General features: G+C 43.3%; 1 protein-coding gene across 7 annotated transcripts in view; it reads left to right on the forward strand.

Annotated features, from left to right (window-relative positions):
- Window positions 1-23,375, forward strand: part of wls (Wnt ligand secretion mediator) — a 108,566-nt gene that overhangs the window by 66,808 nt on the left and 18,383 nt on the right. For all 7 annotated transcript variants that reach the window (XM_067990344.1, XM_067990348.1, XM_067990347.1 and 4 more), the window contains 6 exons: window positions 2,912-3,187; window positions 16,013-16,137; window positions 17,203-17,364; window positions 18,433-18,569; window positions 19,549-19,717; window positions 23,199-23,296. In XM_067990344.1, coding sequence (XP_067846445.1) covers window positions 2,995-3,187; window positions 16,013-16,137; window positions 17,203-17,364; window positions 18,433-18,569; window positions 19,549-19,717; window positions 23,199-23,296 — 884 coding nt within the window. In that variant the 5' untranslated portion in view covers window positions 2,912-2,994. The remainder of the gene's footprint in view (window positions 1-2,911; window positions 3,188-16,012; window positions 16,138-17,202; window positions 17,365-18,432; window positions 18,570-19,548; window positions 19,718-23,198; window positions 23,297-23,375) is intronic.

The following is a 23,375-nucleotide window of genomic DNA, read 5'->3' on the forward strand; positions in this document are numbered from 1 at the left end:
TGAGGTCATGTGAAGCACTATATAAATGCAAGTTCTTTCTTTTTCTAATATCCTTCCTATAATGGGGTATAAAATCTAGAATCCCATTTAAGTTATTTATGATCTTTTCTACCTGTACTCCCAAAGATCTAAATATCTGCATGCAGCTTTTGATCTCTCTGGTCCTCCACTCTGTTAGGAAGTATGCCATAAATAGTAAAATCTTTTTTCAGTGTTCTTTTTCCCAAAACATACTGCTTCACCTTTCTCTACATTAAATTGCATCTGCCACCTATATGCCCACTCTGCTATCTATGTCCTTCTTCAATCTTCCTCAGAATTCTTCCTCATAGTTTACCAATTTAATGGTATCAGGAAACTTCAGTATCATTCCTTTTGCGCCTATGACTAAATCATTTATGTAAGTGGAAAACAGAAGCATTTATTTATATTTACATACTTCCCTTAAGTTATAGCAGTTGTAAACAATTTTACAACACCAAGATATAGTCCAACAATTTTATTTGAAATTCACAAGCTTTCGGAGGCTTCCTCCTTAGGTGAATGTTGTGGAAATGAAATCCTCGAACCCTTCGCATTTATAAATCACAGAACAATACCTGGTGATTACAGATGGTCTTTCCAACTGCCCGTTGCCAAGGCAATCACAGTGTGCAGACAGAGAGGTGTTACCTACAAGGCCACCGAATATACAAACAACCAAAAAAAAAAGAGAGAGAGAGGCAGAAACATAGAAACATCCGGAAGGAAGCGAAAGACAGCAAATGACCCGTTATATTAAAAACAGATAACATTTGTTCGCTGGTGGGGTTACGTGTAGCGTGACATGAACCCAAGATCCCGGTTGAGGCCGTCCTCATGGGTGCGGAACTTGGCTATCAATTTCTGCTCGACGATTTTGCGTTGTCGTGTGTCTCGAAGGCCGCCTTGGAGTACGCTTACCCGAAGGTCGGTGGCTGAATGTCCTTGACTGCTGAAGTGTTCCCCGACTGGGAGGGAACCCTCCTGTCTGGCGATTGTTGCGTGGTGTCCGTTCATCCGTTGTCGCAGCGTCTGCATGGTCTCGCCAATGTACCATGCTCTGGGGCATCCTTTCCTGCAACGTATGAGGTAGACAACGTTGGCCGAGTCACAGGAGTATGAACCATGCACCTGGTGGGTGGTGTCCTCTCGTGTGATGGTGGTATCTGTGTCGATGATCTGGCATGTCTTGCAGAGGTTACCGTGGCAGGGTTGTGTGGTGTCGTGGACGCTGTTCTCCTGAAAGCTGGGTAATTTGCTGCGAACGATGGTCTGTTTGAGGTTGGGTGGCTGTTTAAAGGCGAGTAGTGGAGGTGTGGAGATGGCCATAGTGAGGTGTTCGTTGTCATTGAACAGCCACCCAACCTCAAACAGACCATCGTTCGCAGCAAATTACCCAGCTTTCAGGAGAACAGCGTCCACGACACCACACAACCCTGCCACGTTAACCTCTGCAAGACATGCCAGATTATTGACACAGATACCACCATCACACGAGAGGACACCACCCACCAGGTGCATGGTTCATACTCCTGTGACTCGGCCAACGTTGTCTACCTCATACGTTGCAGGAAAGGATGCCCCAGAGCATGGTACATTGGTGAGACCATGCAGACGCTGCGACAACAGATGAACGGACACCGCGCAACAATCGCCAGACAGGAGGGTTCCCTCCCAGTCGGGGAACACTTCAGCAGTCAAGGACATTCAGCCACCGACCTTCGGGTAAGCATACCCCAAGGCGGCCTTCGAGACACACGACAATGCAAAATCGTCGAGCAGAAATTGATAGCCAAGTTCTGCACCCATGAGGACGGCCTCAACCGGGATCTTAGGTTCATGTCACGCTACACGTAACCCCACCAGCGAACAAATGTTATCTGTTTTTAATATAACTGGTCATTTGCTGTCTTTCTCTTCCTTCCGGATGTTTCTATGTTTCTGCCTCTCTCTCTTTTTTGGTTGTTTGTATATTCGGTGGCCTTGTAGGTAACACCTCTCTGTCTGCACACTGTGATTGCCTTGGCAACGGGCAGTTGGAAAGACTATCTGTAATCACCAGGTATTGTTCTGTGATTTATAAATGCGAAGGGTTTGAGGATTTAATTTCCACAACATTCACCTGAGGAAGGAGGAAGCCTCCGAACACTTGTGAATTTCAAATAAAATTGTTGGACTATAACTTGGTGTTGTAAAATTATTTACAATTGTCAACCCCAGTCCATCACCGGCATCTCCACATCATAAGTTATAGCAGGAGTGTGCTCGAAAGGTTGCAGATCTAAGCTATATTTCAAGTAAGGACAGAATATGTCTTGACTGTTGAAAAGCTGTCAAAGGAGCTTCAGTGTTTCTACATAGTGTTTGTTATTTAGGCAGTTTTATACTTGTTTTCTATTAGTTAAAGCACCATAAACTAACCACAATATTCAGAAATTGTATCACATTAGAATGGGTTTAAAGTTCCCCTGTTGCCTAGTGGTTAGACACCCTTGTAATATTAAGAAGTATAGACCAGGAGGTTTAACCTGTGCTGAGTTAGCTGTTCTTATTTGGAGTAGCAATTAGGGTGCTACTATTAGTCTCAGTAACCTCTGGTTTTGGTGGGGGAGGGAGAGGGAAAGGGAACTAAGCCAGAGTTGGTTGCTATCCAGTATTTTCTGGAAAATGGGCATTGGCTAAGAATTGGATGGTGCTTGGTAGCAATGCCTTTCATTAGTCAAATAGCTTGATATTAAATTTCTAGGCTCGCACATGAAGAATGGCCACTTGGGTGGGGCAGCAGAGGAAACTAGAGTTTGTGCAACCACATGCCAGGAAAGAAGAGGGAAACCAGTCAGTCCAAAATTGAAACATTTCTAATACTGTGCTTCTCATCCATATTTTTCAGCTCCAAGTCCAACTACAGGAATTCCATACCTTGCAACGAAATGTGTGGATGTAAGGAAACATCACCAAAAATCAAAGTGGTTCATGCCATGGGGCCCCAACCAATGTGAAAAGAAGATCCAGGAATTTTCCGAAGCCATGAAGCAACAGATTGGAGCCAATGACATTGTGTTTGTGATCCATGTTCCACACCAAAGTCGGGAGATGACTTCCTGGTTTCAGTTTCTGTTGGTTGTTCTGCAGTTTGAGATCGAGTTTCAAATTGACAACGAGATAAGTAAGTGGCGGCATGAGGAAAGAGAAACACTTAGCGTTTGTACATAGGGAGAATTGGTTGGTTAGATACTTTTGGGGGTGGGGGGGAAGGTTGCAGGGGTGGGTTGTAAGTAAGAAAGGGAGATTTTTTTCCAATCGGACTCTTGTGGTTTGACCCAGGGTCACTCATTGCAAATCTGATTGATTAATTGGGTAGGTCATTAAGCAGCGAAAGCATTGGAGAATCACTGTACATTTTTACTACTAAAGACCAGTATTGCTTGTCTGTAAGCACGGAAAAATTGATGTTTGAAAGAATTGTGCAGGGCTTTCTCCCAATTCATTTTCCCGCCTCTTCTGATGACATGGACCAATGGTGGAATAATTCTACAGGTTTTGGCAGTTCTCTACTATCGCAACCAAGTGGCCATGTTTCAAGTGTTGAGCCTTGACAATGAGTGTAAGCAGGCTGTTTGATTGTGAGGGACATGATGGCCAAGCCCAGCACTTTCCAGCACAGATCACTGGAGAATGATCAGGAATAGGAACCCTATCTGCTTATTACTACCCCCTTCCCTGCAATCTAGGAGCACTGAGGCCAATTGTAATATGGTATTGCCTCCTGGCTGAGATAAGTCAACTTATCAAAGACTGGGGGTTGCACATGGTATCTTTGCACTCCATTCAAGAGGTTTTTAAAATTATGAAGGGTTTTGATTGGGTAAATAGGGAAAGGCTATTTCCTCTAGTTGGGATGTCAATGATGAGGGGTAATCAAATTAAAATTGTCACTGAGAGTGAGGACAGAGGTTCGGGAAATTTCTTTATGCACATGTTAGAGCATGGAATGGGTTTGTCACATGGAGTGGTTGAAGCGGAGACCATTGCATCTTTTAAGGGAAAACTTGGATAAATATTTGAAGCAATAGGACAATTTGGGCTATGGGGAAAGAGCAGGACAATGGGATTAGTTTTGGTTTGCTCTGCTCTAGCAAAGAACAGGCACAGACACAAAAGTCTGAATGGGCTCTTTCTGTGATGTAAACTGTGATGGTTCTACATTTCCTTCCAGCAGGGGTTGCTGGATAGCAATCAGCCAGTTTTTTTCCCCCTCCTTCACCCAGGCATGTTGAGGTAAATTACTTCTGTTCCAGCTGAAATCAGATAATTCAGCACAGCTGGGGAATGAACTTGCAGCCTTCCAGACCTGTAACTCTCAAATATTCACTGTCTTAATCCGGGAAACCTGTGTCAAGTGTTCTCTGCATTATATAGCCCGTGTTTCTCTGCTGATGTTGCATAGCTGACCAACGTTTGCAGGCAAGGAAGGAAGTAAAGAAAATTCATGCCCAGTTCATCACACGCTGTCTATAGTTTGGTTCAAAAAATTGTATTGCCAGTGGAAAATCCAGTAATCAGTCCTTTCTCTTTGACTTTTACACTCCGATTTCTTTTATCTGATCCTAGTGTATTCATCCACTGATCCATCAGGGCAGTAACTCCAGCTGTTTTTAACTATGCTTCCTTTTGTTGTATGGTTTTCCCTTTCACGTTAACTGTAGAGGTGATATTTCACGGGGTCCTGGCATTGCTTCCTGGACCACTCTTCTGTTGGAGCCCAAGAGAGCCATGTGCAAAGCAAAAAAATTCTTTTGTGTAGCCAATTAGTAAAGTGATAGACCACAATCTCCACATGTCATAACAAGAGAAGTATTCATATTGAGTCTGTGGCTCACAAATGGGTGAAAATGGGGCCCAGTTCATTGGTTTATTTGTTATGTGCACTGCAACTGCCCAGCATGAAACAGAGTCACACAGACCTGGAGGGTCCCAGGTTTGAGCCCAGTGTGTGCTGGTGAAAAAAACACAGGCCCCCATTCCTGTTTACAATGTCGTGATTCCTGCTGGGTGGCTGCACATTTGGACATCAGGGGCTCAATTTTAATTTGGAAGTTTGGGGGCAGGGGGGCAGGGCCGGCTACGTAAATCAGGGAAATGAGGAGCGGGAAACGAACCCGGCTCCAACACGCCAACTTCCGCGTCTCACAAAGACGCATCTGGGTGCGTGCCGGCAATTAAAGCCGGTGGGACGATATTTAAAGAAGTAAATGTACCTCATTGAGGTACTCAAGGTACTTTATTTCTTACATGTTAATTGTAAACAATTTTACAACACCAAGTTATAGTCCAGCAGTTTTATTTTAAATTCACAAGCTTTCGGAGGCTTCCTCCTTCCTCAGGTGAATGTTGGTGGGATTGTTTTCAATTGTTTACAATTGTCAACCCCAGTCCATCACCGGCATCTCCACATCATCTTACATGTTAGGTAGTTAAAACGATTTTCAACTTACCTGGGTGGCTTTCCCACGGCCGGTCAAAAATAAAGTAAATAAAATAACATTTCACAACGTAAAAAAATAAATAAACCTACCTTTTTGAAACCATGTCACCTGCACCCCACTGCTCTGATATCCGATGTCCTTCCCCGCCCCCCCCCCCTGATGTCTCCTTCTCTTAGGTCTTTCCTCCCACCACACCCCCCCCCCCCCCTCGCTCTGATGTCCTCTCCCCCATCTTGCAGCGTGGGATGACATCTCTCTCTCTTTCTCTGCCCCACCTCTCCCCCCCCCCCCCCCCCCCCCCCACCCCCCTCGGTGTTGACAGGCTGGCTGCCGACAGGAGCTGCAATGAGGCTGGCTGCCGGGCGTGAAACCCGGAAACAAGATTAATGAGCATCAATTACCTCGCGATTGTGTGGGGGAAAAATTAAGTTTTTATTTTTCAGGTTTGCCGCGCGCCCATTGACCCCCCCCCCCCCCCCCCCCCCACCCTACCCGCTGCCATCCCGCCACCCTTTTAAAATTGAGCCCAGGTGAGGAAAGTGTCAGTCGAATAGGGATGGCCAATAAATGCAGGCCTCGCCAGTGACGCCCACCTCCCATGAACAAATAAAAAAAAAGAATAGCCAACCAGTTTGAGGGCTCAGACTTAAATAATGGCCCTTTGAGTGAGTTGCGGGAGGGTTGAAAGTGCTCAAGGAACTGCACTCCAGCAAGATTCATTACCTTTTGAGAGAACAAGGGAAGAAAATGAGAAACAAATAATTAAAATCATATCTGTTCTAATTGCATTCTTGTTTCCATCCACAATATTTGGTCATTGTTGGCTACATATAAGAGTGGGAGGGAGAGAAAAACCTAGTACCTGACTAAGTTGTACTGAATGGTCTTGTAAAACATTTAGATACAGCAGGCAGTTTGATGTAGAGCCTAGTCAGCTTGAGTCTTGATGGAGTCGGAAGGTAATTGATAAGAGCTAGAAAAAACTGCAAATATTAATCATATCCCGTGTGGGTGAAGTGAAGCTTATTCACGCAATCGGGATGAAATAAATACTCTACTTCAACATTTGGCTGCTCTCCAGCAATAACACAGCTGTTGAAGTGGATTAGTCGTCAGGGGTGACAGACATGGTGGAGTGACAGAATGTTAGATTGGCATGCGCCCCAGGCCTTGAGGACAACTCTTACTAATCTTGCGCATAACCATAAAAAGTGTCCTGTTCTGTTCTTGTATAAAGAAAAACTTCACAGAAGACTGTATGTTTCCAAAGTTGGAGTGTTTCTAAACTGTATTATTGAATTTCTTTTGTGCATTCGACTGTCTACAATTCTTCGTGTGAATAGAGAAAGGGGGAGGAGGAGTCTACATGAAATGGATTTGTCATTTGGCTGAAAGTCCACACAAAGAATTTTGGAAAAAATGTCTGTTTTATATTCTGGGATCAAGAAAAATTAACCACTGGTGTTTCTGTGACCTACTGCTCATGTTGACACAAGCACATTCCAGCTGGGGAACTGGATAGCAATCTGGAGTAGGAGCCCCGATTGATATTTATGTATAAATAAAATACATTCATTATTTGCTCCCTTCCATTACCCCAGGTGAGTTCAGCTAAATCAGCACAGGCTAGGAATTAAATCTGGGTCCATCCAGGTCTGTGTGGGTTGGTCCTACACCAGGCAGTGCATTCACCCTCCAGACCAATAGGGGACTCTTAACTATTTCCCCGCCCACCCCGTGCCCACCTTTATCCATTGCTAAGGTCCCACCTTCTTGGCTACTAGTGGTTACATTGACAATATCAATGTACTATTGTACTATAAATGGAATTTTCTTTAGTTCTATCATTATTGCACTCTGTGTGTAACATAAACATTTTTATATTAAAGAAACATTTTTTTTTGACTTAGTAGGTAAGTGTGGTGTGGAAAATGCACATCCGTGGGCCATGGGTGAGGATGGTACCAGGCGATGCCCTCCACAGTTTAATGTCTGCCATTCACTGGCCTCACATGATGAATTGCCATTTGTGAGTTATGGGAGGAGAACTGGTGCCTGCAGAGCCATACTCCAGCAAAAGTCAAACACTTCAGAACAGCAAAGGAAGATTGTTTTCTTAAATGCAGTACCATTGTTTGAAAATAGTTTATACTACTGATAAAGGCCTATAAATGGATAACAAAGATCGAGCAGTCTAAAAGCAGATAATGACTGGTGTGGTTCACTGGTAGATCTCTGTAACACGATCTGTACCATTGTAGTATGTGGACAATATTAACTGACCTTGTGCTACTGACTTCCCTCTTGTATTTCTCCTCAGTTATTTTTGTGTAGAACGGTTTCATTACAAAACAAGTATCCTGGTGTAATGTAAATAAGAATCCTGAGAGTAATTTATAGGTTGCAGATGCTGTTTTAATATCTTTTAAAAATAAGTTAACATAAATTTCTACTGTTTGTTTTTATAAGAGCCAGCACAGACATGATGGATTGAATGGTGACCTCCTGTGCTGTTCACTTCTGTGGTACCTCTATGGTTCTGTGAAGCCGCGGACACTTGAATACGGTTCCACAGGCGGCAGCAGCCTTCCAGAAACTCCTCCAAGTGACCATATTTCATGTGTGAGCTTGGACAGTCAGTGTTGGCAGATTAGTTGGCTGTCTGTGTCTTTACACAACACCCAGGAGGGGTTGCTTGATGGCAATCGAGAGCTGGAACTGAAGAAAGTAAATAATTCCACACTTTTGAGATCCTGGGAAAAAGCCTACTTTCTCAATTGGGACAATGAAATAATCCAGCTAGGGCTTGTCTGTGGATGATGTCATTGCCTTTTTGGGCAACATACTTCAGCCTCTTACAAGTGATTTCTTCCTCCAGCTATCTGCAGTTTGTTTTCGAAAAGTTGTGTAATAAGGAAAATAAATCTAATAAAAGTATTTACGATTGAACCCTTCCAAGTGACCTTTGCAAAAATATATTTTCCGTTTTGAAGTTAGTGAAGCAGGGGGCATGATGAACTGAAGGAGAGAGTGTCTGTAACAACTCTTTGATTTCTATACTTTGAAGTGGAAATAGCTGTTGCTTTTGTGCCAACAATGGTTCCCTAGTTGTTTTTTAAAAAAACACACCGTCACTCTAAATTAAATTGGGTCAGAATTTGCTGTCATAATAACAGTGAGGCTAATGGTGCTCACTGTTATTTATGCGCAAATGCTACAGCAACTTCAGGCGAGGGGCAGATGTGCGGAACTCAAAGTTGCTGTCCAAGATGCGTCGTTCTGCCATTAGCTTCATGAATATGGCATCTCGCTGTCTGCCTCACCATTGAAATGCATTGAACGGCATGAAGTTGCTGTATTTGCACGGTAGATACAAACTAAATTCGCCACAGAAAGTTAAATCTTGTCCATTTCAGTCTTCTAAGTACACTTTTAATGACATAAGTGTTATTCACTACCAGTCAACCTCTCGGCTGGCACTGAAAATTAACCATTACAAGTGTGGAGTCTCATTCCTTCAGGTTTTAATTGTTGGTGGAGATTTTAAAATTTTTATTTTACTTTTCCTTTCTCTCTCTCTCTCTCTCTTTCTGTACCTGATTTTACATTGAATTCACCCATTCTAATTTACATTTCCCTCTCAGTCCTTGTGCTATTTATTTCCTAATCCTTCAATCTGACTGGTTAAGGAGATACACAGTTGTTTGCCCTGTTCACTCAGGTCCCAGATGCCCTGTTTCCTTTGCTGCGACGTTATCAGCTCGCACTTTCAGCAACTTGCCACGCAAAAAATTTAAAAACCTATACATGTATGGGCAAGTCTAACTAACGGCAAATGCCATTAGAAGCCCTGCTACTGCAAATTATGGCCCAAAATGTGTAAGTCAGATAACGTGTGCTGCTTTGACATCATGCTCCATTAGGAATAGTTCATGAATGTGGCAGTTCCTAATCTTGCTGAATTCACATTGTTTATATGAACAGGCAGATTTGGGATTAGTGGAGCTACTGCACGTGTACAGGATTTGTACATGCACAGTACTAATGTCCTGTTTATGACTTTATCATTCCGGCTGGAACTTCCCAATATCAGAAGAAGAAGCATACAGGTCAGTCTATACAGATGGTGCTGTATAATAATACTTATATTTTGATGTTAAAACCTCAGAGCATTCAACAAAATGAATTACTTTCCAAGGACAATAATAAGTGTTACGTTTTTTTTTTATTCGTTCATAGGATGTGGGCTTCACTGGCAAGGCCAGCATTTATTTCCCATTCCTAATTGCCCTTGAGCAGGTGGTGGTGAGTCGCCTTCTTGAACCACTGCAGTCCGTGTGGTGAAGGTCTCCCGCAGTGCTGTTAGGATGGGAGTTCCAGGATTTTGACCCAGCGACGATGAAGGAACGGCGATATATTTCCAAGTCGGTATGGTGTGTGACTTGGAGGGGAACGTGCAGGTGGTGGTGTTCTCATAAGCTTGCTGCCCTTGGTAGAGGTCGCGGGTTTGGGAGTTGCTGTCGAAGAAGCCTTGGCGAGTTGCTGCAGTGCATCCTGTAGATGGTACACACTGCAGCCACAGTGCGCCGTTGATGAAGGGAGTGAATGTTTAGGGTGGTGGATGGGGTGCCAATCAAGCAGGCTGCTTTATCCTGGATGGTGTCGAGCTTCTTGAGTGCTGTTGGAGCTGCACTCATTCAGGCAAGTGGAGAGTATTCCATCACATTCCTGACTTGTGCCCTGTAGATGGTGGAAAGGCTCTGGGGAGTCAGGAGGTGAGTCATTCGCCACAGAATACCCAGCCTCTGACCTGCTCTTGTAGCCACAGTATTTATGTGGCTGGTCCAGTTAAGTTTCTGGTCAATGGTGAACCCCAGGATGTTGATGGTGGGGGATTCGACAATGGTAATGCCGTGGAATATCAAGGGGTGGTGGTTAGACTCTCTTGTTGGAGATGGTCCTTGTCTGGCGCGAATGTTACTTGCCACTTATCAGCCCAAGCCTGGATGTTGTCCAGGTCTTGCTGCATGTGGGCACGGACAGCTTCATTATCTGAGGAGTTGTGAATGAAACTGAACACAGTGTAATCATCAGCGAACATCCCCATTTCTGAACTTATGATGGAGGGAAGGTCATTGATGAAGCAGCTGAAGATGGTTGGGCCAAGGACACTGCCCTGAGGAACTCCTGCAGCAATGTCCTAGGGCTGAAATGAATGGCCTCCAACTACCGCTACCATCTTTGCGCTAGATATGACTTCAGCCACTGGACAGTTTTCCCCCTGATTCCCATTGACTTCAATTTTAGTAGGGCTCCTTGGTGCCACACTCTGTCAAATGCTGCCTTGATGACAAGGGCAGTCACTCTCACCTCACCTCTGGAATTTAGTTCTTTTGTCTATAGAAACATAGAAAATAGGAGCAAGAGTAGGCTATTTGGCCCTTCGGGCCTGCTCCGCCATTCAAAATGATCATGGCTGATCGTCTGACTCAGTACCCTTTTCCCGCTTTTTCCCCATATCCCTTGATCCCATTAGCATTAAGAAATATATCTGTCTCCTTCTTGAATATATTTAATGACTTGGCCTCCACTGCCTTCTGTGGTAGAGAATTCCACAGGTTCACCATCCTCTGAGTGAAGAAATTTCTCCTCCATCTCGGTTCTAAATGGCATACCCCATATCCTGAGACTGTGACCCCTGGTTCTGGACTCCCCAGCCATCGGGAACATCCTCCCTGCATCTAGTCTGTCTAGTCCTGTTAGAATTTTATATGTTTCGATGAGATCACCTCTCATTCTTCTAAACTCTAATGGATATAGGCCTAGTTGACCCATTCTCTCCTCATACGTCAGTCCTGCCATCCCAGGAATCAGTCTGGTAAACCTTCGTTGCACTCCCTCCATGGCAAGGACATCCTTCCTCAGATAAGGAGACCAAAACTGCAGACAATACTCCCAGATGTGGTCTCACCAAGGCCCTGTGTAACTGCAGTAAGACATCCCTGCTCCTGTACTCAAATCCTCTTGCAATGAAGGCCAACATACCATTCGCCTTCCTAACTGCTTACTGCACCTGAATGCTCGCTTTCAGCGACTAGTGTACAAGGACACCCAGGTCTCGTTGCACCTCCCATTTCCCCAATCTATCACCATTCAGATAATAATCTGCCTTTCTGTTTTTACAACCAAAGTGGATAACCTCACATTTATCCATGTTTTACTGCATCTGCCATGTTCTTGCCCACTCACCCAACTTGTCTAAATCACATTGGAGCCTCTTTGCATCCTCCTCATAGTTCACATTCCACCCCAGCTTTGTGTCGTCTGCAAACTTGGAAATGTTACATTTAGTTCCCTCATCCAAATCATTGATATATATTGTGAATAGCTGGGGCCCAAGCACTGATCCCTGCGGTACCCCACGAGTCACTGACTGCCACCCGGCCCATGTTTGGACCAAGGCTGTAATGAGGCCTGGAGCCGAGTGATCCTGGCAGAATCCAAACTGAGCATTGCTGAGCAGGTTATTGGTGAGTAAGTGCTGCTTGATGGCACTGTCGACGAAATCTTCCATCACTTTGGTGATGATTGAGAGTAGACTGATGGGGTGGTAATTGGCCAGATTCAATTTGTCCTGCTTTTGTGGACAGGACTTACCTGGGCAATTTTCCACATTGTCGGGTTGATGCCAGTGTTGTAGCTGTACTGGAACATTTGGCTAGAGGCGCGGCTAGTTCTGGAGCACAAGCCTTCAGCACTACAGCCAGATGTTGTCGGGGCCCATAGCCTTTGTTGTATCCAGTGCACTCAGCCGTTTCTTGATATCGTGGAGTGAATTGGCTGAAGACTGACTACTGTGATGATGGGGATATCGGGAGGAGGCCGAGATGGATCATCCACTCGACATTTCTGGCTGAAGATGGTTGCAAACGCTTCAGCCTTGTCTTTTGCACTCACGTGCTCACTCACTCACGTGTATGCAAATACTCAGAGCCAAGATGGCAGACGTGTTATTGGCAATAGCAGTCATTTAGCTTTGCTGTTGGCAGCACTCTTTAGTTGGAGGCACCCAGTGAAACTCACTCCCAAAGACCTCAAACTTAACACCCTCAAACTTTCAAAATATGTTTTGCAGAACAAAGTTATAACATCAGTGAAAGCATGTTAACATTGATGTGAATACATGTACTAAATAAAGCAGGAAGGGCATTTGGTACCTGTCGTTTTCAGTACAGAGGCAACTCTAGGATAAATGAAACTTTAAACATAGCAGAGTTCAGTGCTCTGAAATAAAAACAGACATAACAGACCTTGATGAAGAGTATACACCCAGCACATCACAACCAATCTCTTCACAATGTTGACTGACCTGCTCTGTGTTTCCAGATTTTCTGCTTTTATTTCAGATTTCCAGCATTAGAGATCTTTCCTTAATAGAATCCAGTACTCACTTCTCTGTGTGCACCCTTCGGTTTTCACTTTGCTGATCTGCACCTTGGAGTGAGGGTCGGGGGGTTTAGGAACATAGGAACAGAAGTAGGCCATTCAGCCTGTTATGCCATTCAATTAAATCATGGCTGACCTGTATCTTATCTCCATCTACCCGCCTTGGTTCCATAATCCTTAATAGCATTGCCTAACAAGAATCTATTGATCTCTGTTTCAATCTCGGTTGATGCCTTATTGGTCTTCCTGTTCCTGGACTGTAGAGTGGGAGAAAAATAGCAGTCAGGTTTCCTTCCCCTGCTCATTACTCAGTGAGCCTACTGAAAGTGGGGTGTGTGTGGATATTTGGGCGAAGATAGGACCAGGCCTTGTCATGATGCCCACCTAAGATGAAATAGTCCACTGATACCTGTTGTCTAGAATCAATGAAGAATAACCCCTTGGGTGAGATGCAAGAGGACTGTGGGTATAGTGGGACTGTGTTTCAGTATAGGTCACCACCTTCAGGCAAGGAGTGGTAAAGATATACTTAAATAATATGAATCCACTGTATCTTTAAATGGCATGTGTTTTCTCAGTTACTGTAATGGAAAGTATGTTTTTATTAGTTCTCAGCAGTCATCAACAAACTTTTGTAAAGAGTTTATAAATTTCTAGAATATTGGACATTGAATATTCTAGTAACTAATATATATCTGCAGTAATGATTCTGTAATGGCTAAAACATTTGTACGATTGTCTTCGTGCATCAAGGACACTATATGCATAAGTCACTATCAGCAGTGACACCTGCTAGTGGGGCAGGTGCTGAACAAAAATAGTACCCCTGCCCCCACCAACAACAGCTGATACCTGGGAATTCCTTTCCAGCCAGTAATCTCGTCTCAAGGTTGAGGTAACTGTTGCAAACCCCTATTAGAATCATCCTTCACAGGCATCCATTAATCGAGATTTCATTGCTCTGCCCCAAACTGCTCCAAGAATTTGAATTTAAATAATAGCTCAAGAGTCATTGTAATAGCAGCTTGAAATATTGTATTAGAAAGTTTTGGACAATACAAGTGGAAAGGTCACATCACTTTTTATCATTGATAAAGTGCCGCATAATAGGCTTGTCATCAAAATTGAAGCCTATGGAATAAAAGGGGCAGTAGTAGCATAGTTACAGAATTAGCTAAGTAACAGGAAGCAGAGAGTAGTGGTGAACGGTTGTTTTCGGACTGGAGGGAAGTGTACAGTGGTGTTCCTCAGGGATCGGTACTAGGACCACTGCTTTTTTGATATAAATTATTTGGACTTGGGTATACAGGGTACAATTTCCAAATTTGCAGATGACACAAAACTTGGAAGTGTAGTGAACAGTGAAGAGGATAGTGATAGACTTCAAGAGGATATAGACAGGTTGGTGAAATGGGCGGACACGTGGCAGATGAAAGTTAACACAGAAAAATGCGAAGCGATACATTTCGGTAGGAAGAATGAGGAGAGGCAATATAAACTAGAGGGCACAACTCTAAAAGGGCTACAGGAACAGAGAGATCTGGGGGTATATGTGCACAAATCGTTGAAGGTGGTAGGGCAGGTTGAGAAAGCGGTTAAAAAAGCATACTGGATCCTGAGCTTTATAAACAGAGGCATAGTGTACAAAAGCAAGGAAGTCATGATGAACCTTTATAAAACACTGGTTCGGCCATAACTGGAGTATTGTGTCCAGTTCTGGGCACCGTACTTTAGAAAAGATGTGAAGCCCTTAGAGAGGGTGCAGAAGAGATTTACTAGAATGATTCCAGGGATGAGGGACTTTAGTTACGTGGATAGACTAGAGAAGCTGGGGTTGTTCTCCTTGGAATAGAGAAGGTTGAGAGGAGATTTAATAGAGGTATTCAAAATCATGAAGGGCCTAGACAGAGTAGATAGAGAGAAACCGTTCCAATTGGCAGAAGGGTCAAGAACCAGAGGACATGGATTTAAAGTGATTGGCAAAAGAACCAAAGGTGACATGAGAAAAAACTTTTTTACACAGCGAGTGGTTAGGATCTGGAATGCACTGCCTGAGGGGGTGGTGGAGGCAGATTCGTTCATGGCTTTCAAAAGGAAACTGGATAAGGTCTTGGAAGGAAAAAAATTGGTGGGCTACAGGGATAGGGCAGGGGAGTGGGGCTAGCTGGATTGCTCTTGCATAGAGCCGGCTCGGACTCGATGGGCCGAATGGCCTCCTTCAGTGCTGTAACCTTTCTGTGATTCTTTTGAACTTGTTGCAAATTTTTGACTCTTTTAATTTCAGACAAATCCAACTTGATAACTACATCACTTATTTTAGTTTGGAAATATGATCTACATCTCACCCTGACAATTAGACACCATTCCATTTCTTGCTGTTCGATCTCTGAGGAAGTTTTGTACAGGCAAGGGATCAGGAAATCTCATTGTTGGTCTGTGTGGCTGGACAAAAAAACTGGTGGCCTCCGCCTTCAGAGGCAGCATTTTAAAAGCTGAGGTAATGGTGCCTCTGACGAAGCTGTCAAATATACCTTCAAGTGAGTCTTGAAGACGCTTGAGTCAGCAACGTCCCCATATTTAATTTTCACCGCCGTTGTAATGGGGCAGCTATTGACAGCAGTGCTGTAAGGGAAAAGGGGGCATTTGTTGCAAATTTTATTCCAGGGCATTGGTGGTGACATATTCTCCTATAGGCGTAGGTCTTTACAGCAATGGGAGCATCAAATACAAGATATTGCTCAACGCCCTTTTCTCCCTTTGGTTATGCTCTGAACGTAGCTAGAGGCTCCTCCACTCATACCTTTCTTGAGATGAGCAAGCAATCTTCAACCAACACTGGTGACCTTGAGACAAGTAAGCATTATTTAGCAATGCAATGCAAGGAAATCCCTGATGGAATAATGCACTCTGCTATTTAATTGGCAAGTGCCTGGACAAAAGATTTTTTTCCCCCTGAGAGATTTATTAGCTGTTGGAGCTGCCTCATAGTATGTAGAGAAGTGTTTGTTTCCAAGAATAACAACCATTGTACTAAAATTGAGCGTTGCTTTCTTGTGCAGGTGAGGGAGCCGTGGTGACATTGGATGTTTCGCTGGGCTATCGCGATGACCGCTTTGGTGAATGGACAGAAATGGCCCATTCAATTGAGAATCGGAAGCTAAATTGCAACTTCTCTTCTCCAAAAGTATGTACTACCTTATTTCTACAGCATTGCATTACTAGAGTGTGAATGGAAGATCCACTATAAAGTTCTCAGCAATATGATGCTGATTTAATAACTAACAAACTCCCAAGTGGAGTATAAATTGTATTCCATGAACTCCTCTGATATATCAGTTAGTAAATGCTCCCCTGGGGTTGTTCCGAGCCAGAAGATCAGCAGATTCCAGGTTTAATTCCTGGTCTGTGCTGAGTTAGCAGGCTTTGGTCAGGATCGCAGTCAGGCAATACAATTAGCCACAATGCAAAGAGCTAAGTATAGGAAAAAGGTATGGATGTTGGCTGAGACAGGACTGTGATACCTTCTATGGCCAAATGTCCCACTGACTCTTCTGAAAGTGCTCAGCCTTACTGAAGAATCAGCCACCTTCCCTTACTGTATCCAAGTGCCCATTCTTCATGTTTGATCCTAAAAGGTGACTATGAAAAGGCTATTTTACCATGGCAGGCGTCATAGCCAAGCCCGATGTAAAAGGATCATTAGAAACAATGAAGGGTGGGAGCTTTGGAGTATCTACATTTCCCCCCCCACCAAACTCCAAGCTCAGGGTCACTGGGGCCAATTGTTGCACTCAATCACCATTTTGAGTGAAATCAGCTAATTCAGCATAGACCTGGGATCGAACTTGGAAGCATCTTGGTCGGTATGGCTCAGTACCACACTGGGTAGTGCATTTACCAATAACGCTTGTTTATCTGACACATTTAAAAGATTTGAGATAGCAGCAGGTTGCATTTAGGATAAATCAACCAGGGTTCTTACTCCTAACTGCTGTACTCATGTGAACTTTGGGTGGGGTCAGCCGCCTTCTTGGCTATGATGCTCTCCAGTCAGAAAAACTGCTAATGCTTGTGTCTGGGCTCACATATGAAGAATTCCCTTTTTGGTGAAGAGGCTGCCTATGAAACTACATTACAGCGTGAGTCAGTGCCTCGGGGAGAGGAGGGATAAACATTATTGTGTAATAAACTATCCAGTCCCCTCATGGTGTGGAGTGTGATTAATTCTATTATTTCTGGTTTTGAACAGAATAATGACAATCAAGGTCAACTGTATGATTGTGATCTGCTTCCCTTCATGGAATTGGGGAGTGTGGCGCACAAATATTACCTGATTAACATTCGGCTTCCTGTCAATGAGAAGAAGAACATCAACATGAAAATTGGAAAACTCAAGGATATCAGGATGGTGGTAAATGTCATTGGTATCGCTGCTGCTCTGTTCCAATGTGAAAATCAAATGAGTTGATTTAACACTAGTCATTGACATTTAAATATTAATGAATTGGCTATTTGTACTCAGTAAAAAATTACTTTTAACTTGCTCCCTTCCTCTCCAGTAGATGCTAACTTGAGGTGGGGTAAGGTACCAAAGGTCCCAGCAGTCCTCCAGTGCCTTGTCAGACTGACTATTTAAGTGTAACCTAGAGAGTGACTGCCAGTAGGCTATTGGAAAGTAGAGGAATCACTGCTGAGCATAATTATTTCTTCCACTGATGTCTGTGCACAACCAGTTACCCAGAGGGAGAGTCCTGGCAGGAACCCTGGCTGTTTTTCCCAACCCCTCAGATCAGGCCATATTAACCTGGCTGGGATCATATACTGGGCACACCAGGGAGAAAGTCTACTTTTGAATTCAGTATAACCTGAAGCATTATTAGTATTTATTGACCTTAACAATGCTGTGGCGACTGAAATAGCCCTCCTTGCCTATAGGTAAAGGGAAGACAATGGCTTTGTCTTCTCTCGCAATGTCCTGAACAGAATTGACTCCAATTACCACTACTGACCATTCACCACCAGCAATATCAATATTTACCTCTGCAAAATAGCAAAGTGGCTCCCTCAATTGGAGCAACTTGGTGTCCCTCACAGTTTAAAGTTTTTAATAGGGACCATGTTCGACCTTAGGAGAAGTTGGAGAGGGGAAAGGAGGAAAGACCATTACATTGGCTGATGTCACTGCGTCAGTATGGGTGATCTCAATTTGACATTTGTTTTAACCCACCCTAGCTCAAGGCACTAAGGACCATTGTAATCCCCCTTTGAACCCTGGTGCCTCATCTGGGATCACCTAACTGAACACTAACCAGCAATTGGAACAAGGATATTCTTGGTCTGACTGGTTGCTTACTGTCACATGTAGTGCTAGGGGGAAGTTGTTCTGAAATGGTTAATTGAAATGCCACAATTTATTAATCTTTCATTTTAAAAGGATTTAAACTAATAGTAAAGCAACTATTTGTTTCTCTTTTCACAGGCAATCCATCAGAATGGGGGATTCACAAGGGTTTGGTTTGCGATGAAAACCTTCCTGACTCCAAGTATTCTCATTATTATGATCTGGTATTGGCGACGTATTACTATGATGACTCGCCCCCCTGTCCTTCTGGAGAAGTAAGTCCAATATTGAATGGAGTCTGGTGGCTGTACAAGATGTTTATCTGTAGCCTATGATTCACTGTTTTTCATGCTTTACTCCTCAATATACATGGCTATTGTTGTTCTACTGTAGTTGTTTTCCTATTATTGTCCAGTGGTTGTTTGTGGCTCACCTCCCCTTCACCTATGGCCCTTAAAAGACTGGCTACTCCACGTCTCTCTCTCTCTCTCTCTCTCTCCTCTCTCTCCTTATCTTTCTGGGATATTGTTAGGGCTGGGATTCAGTATCCACATAACAACTGAAAAAGGTACTATTGACATTTTTTATTTAAATTAAGAAAAGATTTTTGAAAATTGTTCCCCAATGGCTGTTTGTAAGTGTGGAACTGAATCGCACAGGCCAAGAAGGTCCCAGGTTGAAGTACAAATCTGTGATGCGTTAGCTGATGTCAGCTGGGTTAGTGGTCGCAGCGGCATAAGAAAAATTTTCAACCAAGATTCCTTGGGCTGATCAGAGTGACTGCTGTTGGAAATTAAGAGTGTGTGCGTACATCTGGTGGAAACAGGATCAAGCTCAGGTGTGATTCCCTTTACAGTCAAATAGTGCCTTACAGATGAGAAATGGCCAATTGAGGGAGGTGCCTGTAGAGTCCTACCCCATCATAACGTGGCATAGGGGAAGGGGATTTTTTTGAACCAAAATTAAAATAGTTCAAAGATAAACTGGTTTGCTGTAAAGTTGTGACGTATAGTTAAAGGAACATTTCTACAAACTGGTAAAATGAATAGTGGGGTCCTATAACCATCCATGATTTTCATAGTGAAATGCTGTAGATTTGAAACTGGCAGGGACTGAAGCATGTCTTGTGTTGGATACATATGCAGGCAAACTCACTCCAGCTGTAGAATTAGCAATACAAGCTTTTCTAAGCAACTTCATAAAATGTTTCTGCTGCAAGTAGAATTTCATAAGTTGTTAATATTTTATTTACAGAGTAATTTTTGCGCTTGGAATCTCAATGACCTTTATAAATATCCCAGTGGAATGGTTTTCCATTGGATTTGACTGGACGTGGATGCTGCTGTTTGGAGACATTCGACAGGGGATCTTCTATGCCATGTTGCTGTCATTTTGGATTATCTTCTGTGGAGAGCATCTCATGGTTAGTTTATTCTGGAGAATACTTAATCAGCTGTGGAAGTCACTTATTTTTAACTTTTTTAATGAAGACTGTCGTTGTTTAGATATTTGACCATTTTTCCAAGGGAAGGATCTTGTTGTTATTTATATTAAAAATGTTACCTTTTAAATTCAATCCAGCTGTCAAGGGATTAAAATGACCACAGCAGCCAGTCAATTGGAGGGGAGAAATTTGTGGGATGTTGCTGCTCACATACTACTTTGAACTGAGACAATAAGAGTCCAATCACTCATCCCAGACATGTTGGGGGTAATTTTAACCCCCAAGGACGGGTGGGTGGGAAGATAAAAATTGTAAAAATGTAAAATTCACCTCCAACCCGCCCACTTCCAGTTTTAACGGAGGCAGGTCATTCAGTAAAATCTTTTAAGGATGCTGTGGGCCTCCATTTTAATAGCTTTTTTCATTTTTAACTCCTGGGGGCCGAGATTCCCGGGCCTTCTGATTCACGCCACATAAGAGGAGGCGAGAAGGTCCAGATCAGCAGGTAAGTCCCTTTTATTGCACTGCTTGTGGGTCAGGAGGAGCGGGAGTGTTTTCTCCAGGCCCAACAAACTTACCTGCTTTGATCCGTCACGTGCGATCAGCCGTCCCCCACCCCCTGATGTCCGTCCGCCCCCCGTGTCTGGTCCCAAGCCCCTGATGTCAGATTTACCTGCTGGCATCTGCTCCCCGGCTGCTTTACTGTCCGACAGACAGACAGCCTGTCAATCTGTCCGGCCGTCACGCGGGAAACCTGCAGAAAAAATTTAAAAGACAACCCTACATCAAAATTGTAAGGATGCCGGGAAACCCATACTTCCGGGTTTCCCGGCAGAAATGCTTCCCCCCACCCCACCCCGGCTCTCTCCACAGCTTAGAGTGAAAATCCAGGCCATTATGTCAGGATAGTCACGTATCTATTTTCAGAAAATCAGGAGCTGGGTCTAGAGACCCACATCTGGGTGGGGGTGGGGGGGGGTGCTTCAGGAGCCAGTCTAATTGGCATCCATACAAGCCAATCGCTGGCTAAAGCAGAGGGAAAGAGGTTAGCTGCTAATTTCCAGTCTAAGAGGAAGTAGGAGAACAAAGACTCACATATGGCAGTCAGTTGCTGAGAAAGTCAGGAACGGTCTAGGCAATTTGTTGTAAGATAATGCCAACCAAGCCGGTGAGAGTCTTGGTGTGCTTCAGTGCTAAGACAGACTAAGAGCAAATGTAATTAGACCACTATCAAGGACAAGACTGCATGGTTCATTATTTTTCTTGGTTTTGATGTTAAGTGTTCACTTGCTGTCTATAAAATAAAGTAACTTAATGACTTGTACCTGGCCTCATTTCACTAAAATGATTTCAGTCAACCCAGTGAAAGATTGGAGAAGTGCATATCAGATCACGTGAAAGAAATGGGTTAGGCTTTGTATGATTAGATTTTGGACAGTGTGGGCACACTCCTGAATATAAGATACAGGGACCACTTACAGGAACGACCAATATCTCTGAACCCAAGACAATATCTAAGGGAGACCAAAAATTTGTAACAAAGGCATTTTTGAATTTTCCATCCCTTTTTATTTTCCTGTTTTCTCCTGAAAATTGTATTCCTTTTGGTCATCTAGCTTGACACCTCTGCAGCTGACAGGGCAAGTTCATGGCCTCCTCTCCGACCTCTGCAATGTCCCCTGTAGCCACTCACCACGGATGACTCGGGTGTTACTTTCCACTCCACTTTAGATTTAGTTCTTGATGCTGGATGTGTGAAATACAATTTTCAGAACCTATCTCTCTCCTGACAATCCAGAAATGTAGATTTCTGTAACATTAAATTAAAACCAAGGGCTCAAGTGCGTGAAGGCAACAAGTACACAACTTTAATAGAATGGAACCCTTGTAGGTTTTACTAATTGACAGTAGTATTATCTGTTAAAGGGCACTGATATTGGATTCTTATTAAATATTATTTGGCTTTTTAGTTTTCTTAAATGGGCTACAGTGGTATTGAATTTTATGAGCATAAATATCGTTTGAATCCACCTGTCTATACTGTTATTTACCACTATCTACCATTACTGCAATGAGAGGAGGATGAGAACTTCATCAACAACAAAATCAATAGTCTCCTCTCCTACTAGTTCTCTCTTTCCTGGTTTTCTTTTTGTTCTTTGACTCAGGAATAGCTTGTAATTTTTTTCCATCAAAAGAAAGTAAGTGAATATCACAGGTAAGCAGGATGTAAAGTCAGAAAGAGATGTGTTTTTGCCACTGAGGATGCTTTAGATTGAATATCACACCTAAAATTTGCCAAATTTTGATTAACTCTGCAAAACTGCCCCTAATTTGGCACTTACATTGGCACTATTAGAGAGCACAGATGCTTGAATTGGGAAATTGGGAGTAATCTGACATTGGGGCTGAAGCACATTGTTGGGCTAGAGAGGTTCATTCTGCATCTAACTGCTGTACCTGATCTCAGAATGCTTGAAACTGGGTGCCTGAAATAGAAAATGTTCCATTCCCCAGCATAAACAAACATCCCTTGCCTTGAGCACAAAATACACATTTTAAAAACCCCAAAGAAAATCAAAAAAGGAAATCATGTATCAGACTTTGGGTCTAGCAGCAGTGAGATATATTCGGTCAACTTCAATAATGGATCTTGCCAACATGCATATTAAATTAGAATAATCAGTGATCCAGAACCAAACCGCTTGGCCTTATATTTTAAAGGGTGATTAGTTGTTACAGAGCCTTTCCTTATAGTGACAACACCCTATGAGAATATTCCAGACGGTTCTGATTTATACTACTGTACAAGTTGTCGTGCCTATAAAAGCAGTTTCTTGGCTTTCATCCTACCCCTGTCTACCTGATGGCCCAGCGTAGCACTCGGCAAATAAGACCAAGTGGCTTTGTGTTGTGTTAGCTAATTTCAGCTGTGGGGAGTGATTATAAGGCTGGAGACTGACTGACTACAAAGTAGTAGTGAATTTTCTCCCCATCTCTTTCGAAGGACCTAACTCGTGCTAAGGTACAGTTCTATTGGCACCACCAGGCTTCCGGTACCTCGCCCAAGTGGTTATTTTTCAGGGGTGAGTCTTGACTGCAAGCTATTGGCTATTTGTCAATGGGAACCTTATAAGTACGCCAATGTGTATACTTCCCGAGAAGGACCTTGGATAGGGAGCGATCAGAATCCCTGACTGACTTTAAAAAAAAAAATCTCCCTAACCCTAAGGTTCCTGAGGTTAATTCGAACAGCACAGTTGCTGCCCCAGCAGAGTTTAGGTAACTCAGAACAGATTGGGAATCAAACCTAGGATCTTTTGGTCTGTGATTCAGTGCTACGTTGGCCCATTGGGAAAGTTTTTATTGTGAAAAACTGAGGCTTTTAAAATCAGTTTGATTAACTTCTGTTAATATCTTGTGCGTGTGTAATATGATTGCATCTTGTTTCTGTTCCTAGGACCAGAATGAAAGGAATCGTCTGTCCGTTTACCTGAAGCAGATTGTGCCGATTGGATTTGGTTCCTTCTGCCTCTTCATTTTCGACCTATGTGAGAGGTAAAGGCTTGTTACATATTTCATTGAGATTCAGGTTAGTCCTATCACTGACACCAATTCTATGACCCACCTCCTGAAA

This window comes from Heptranchias perlo, chromosome 9, assembly GCF_035084215.1.
Source record: "Heptranchias perlo isolate sHepPer1 chromosome 9, sHepPer1.hap1, whole genome shotgun sequence".
Classification (NCBI taxonomy): domain Eukaryota; kingdom Metazoa; phylum Chordata; class Chondrichthyes; order Hexanchiformes; family Hexanchidae; genus Heptranchias; species Heptranchias perlo.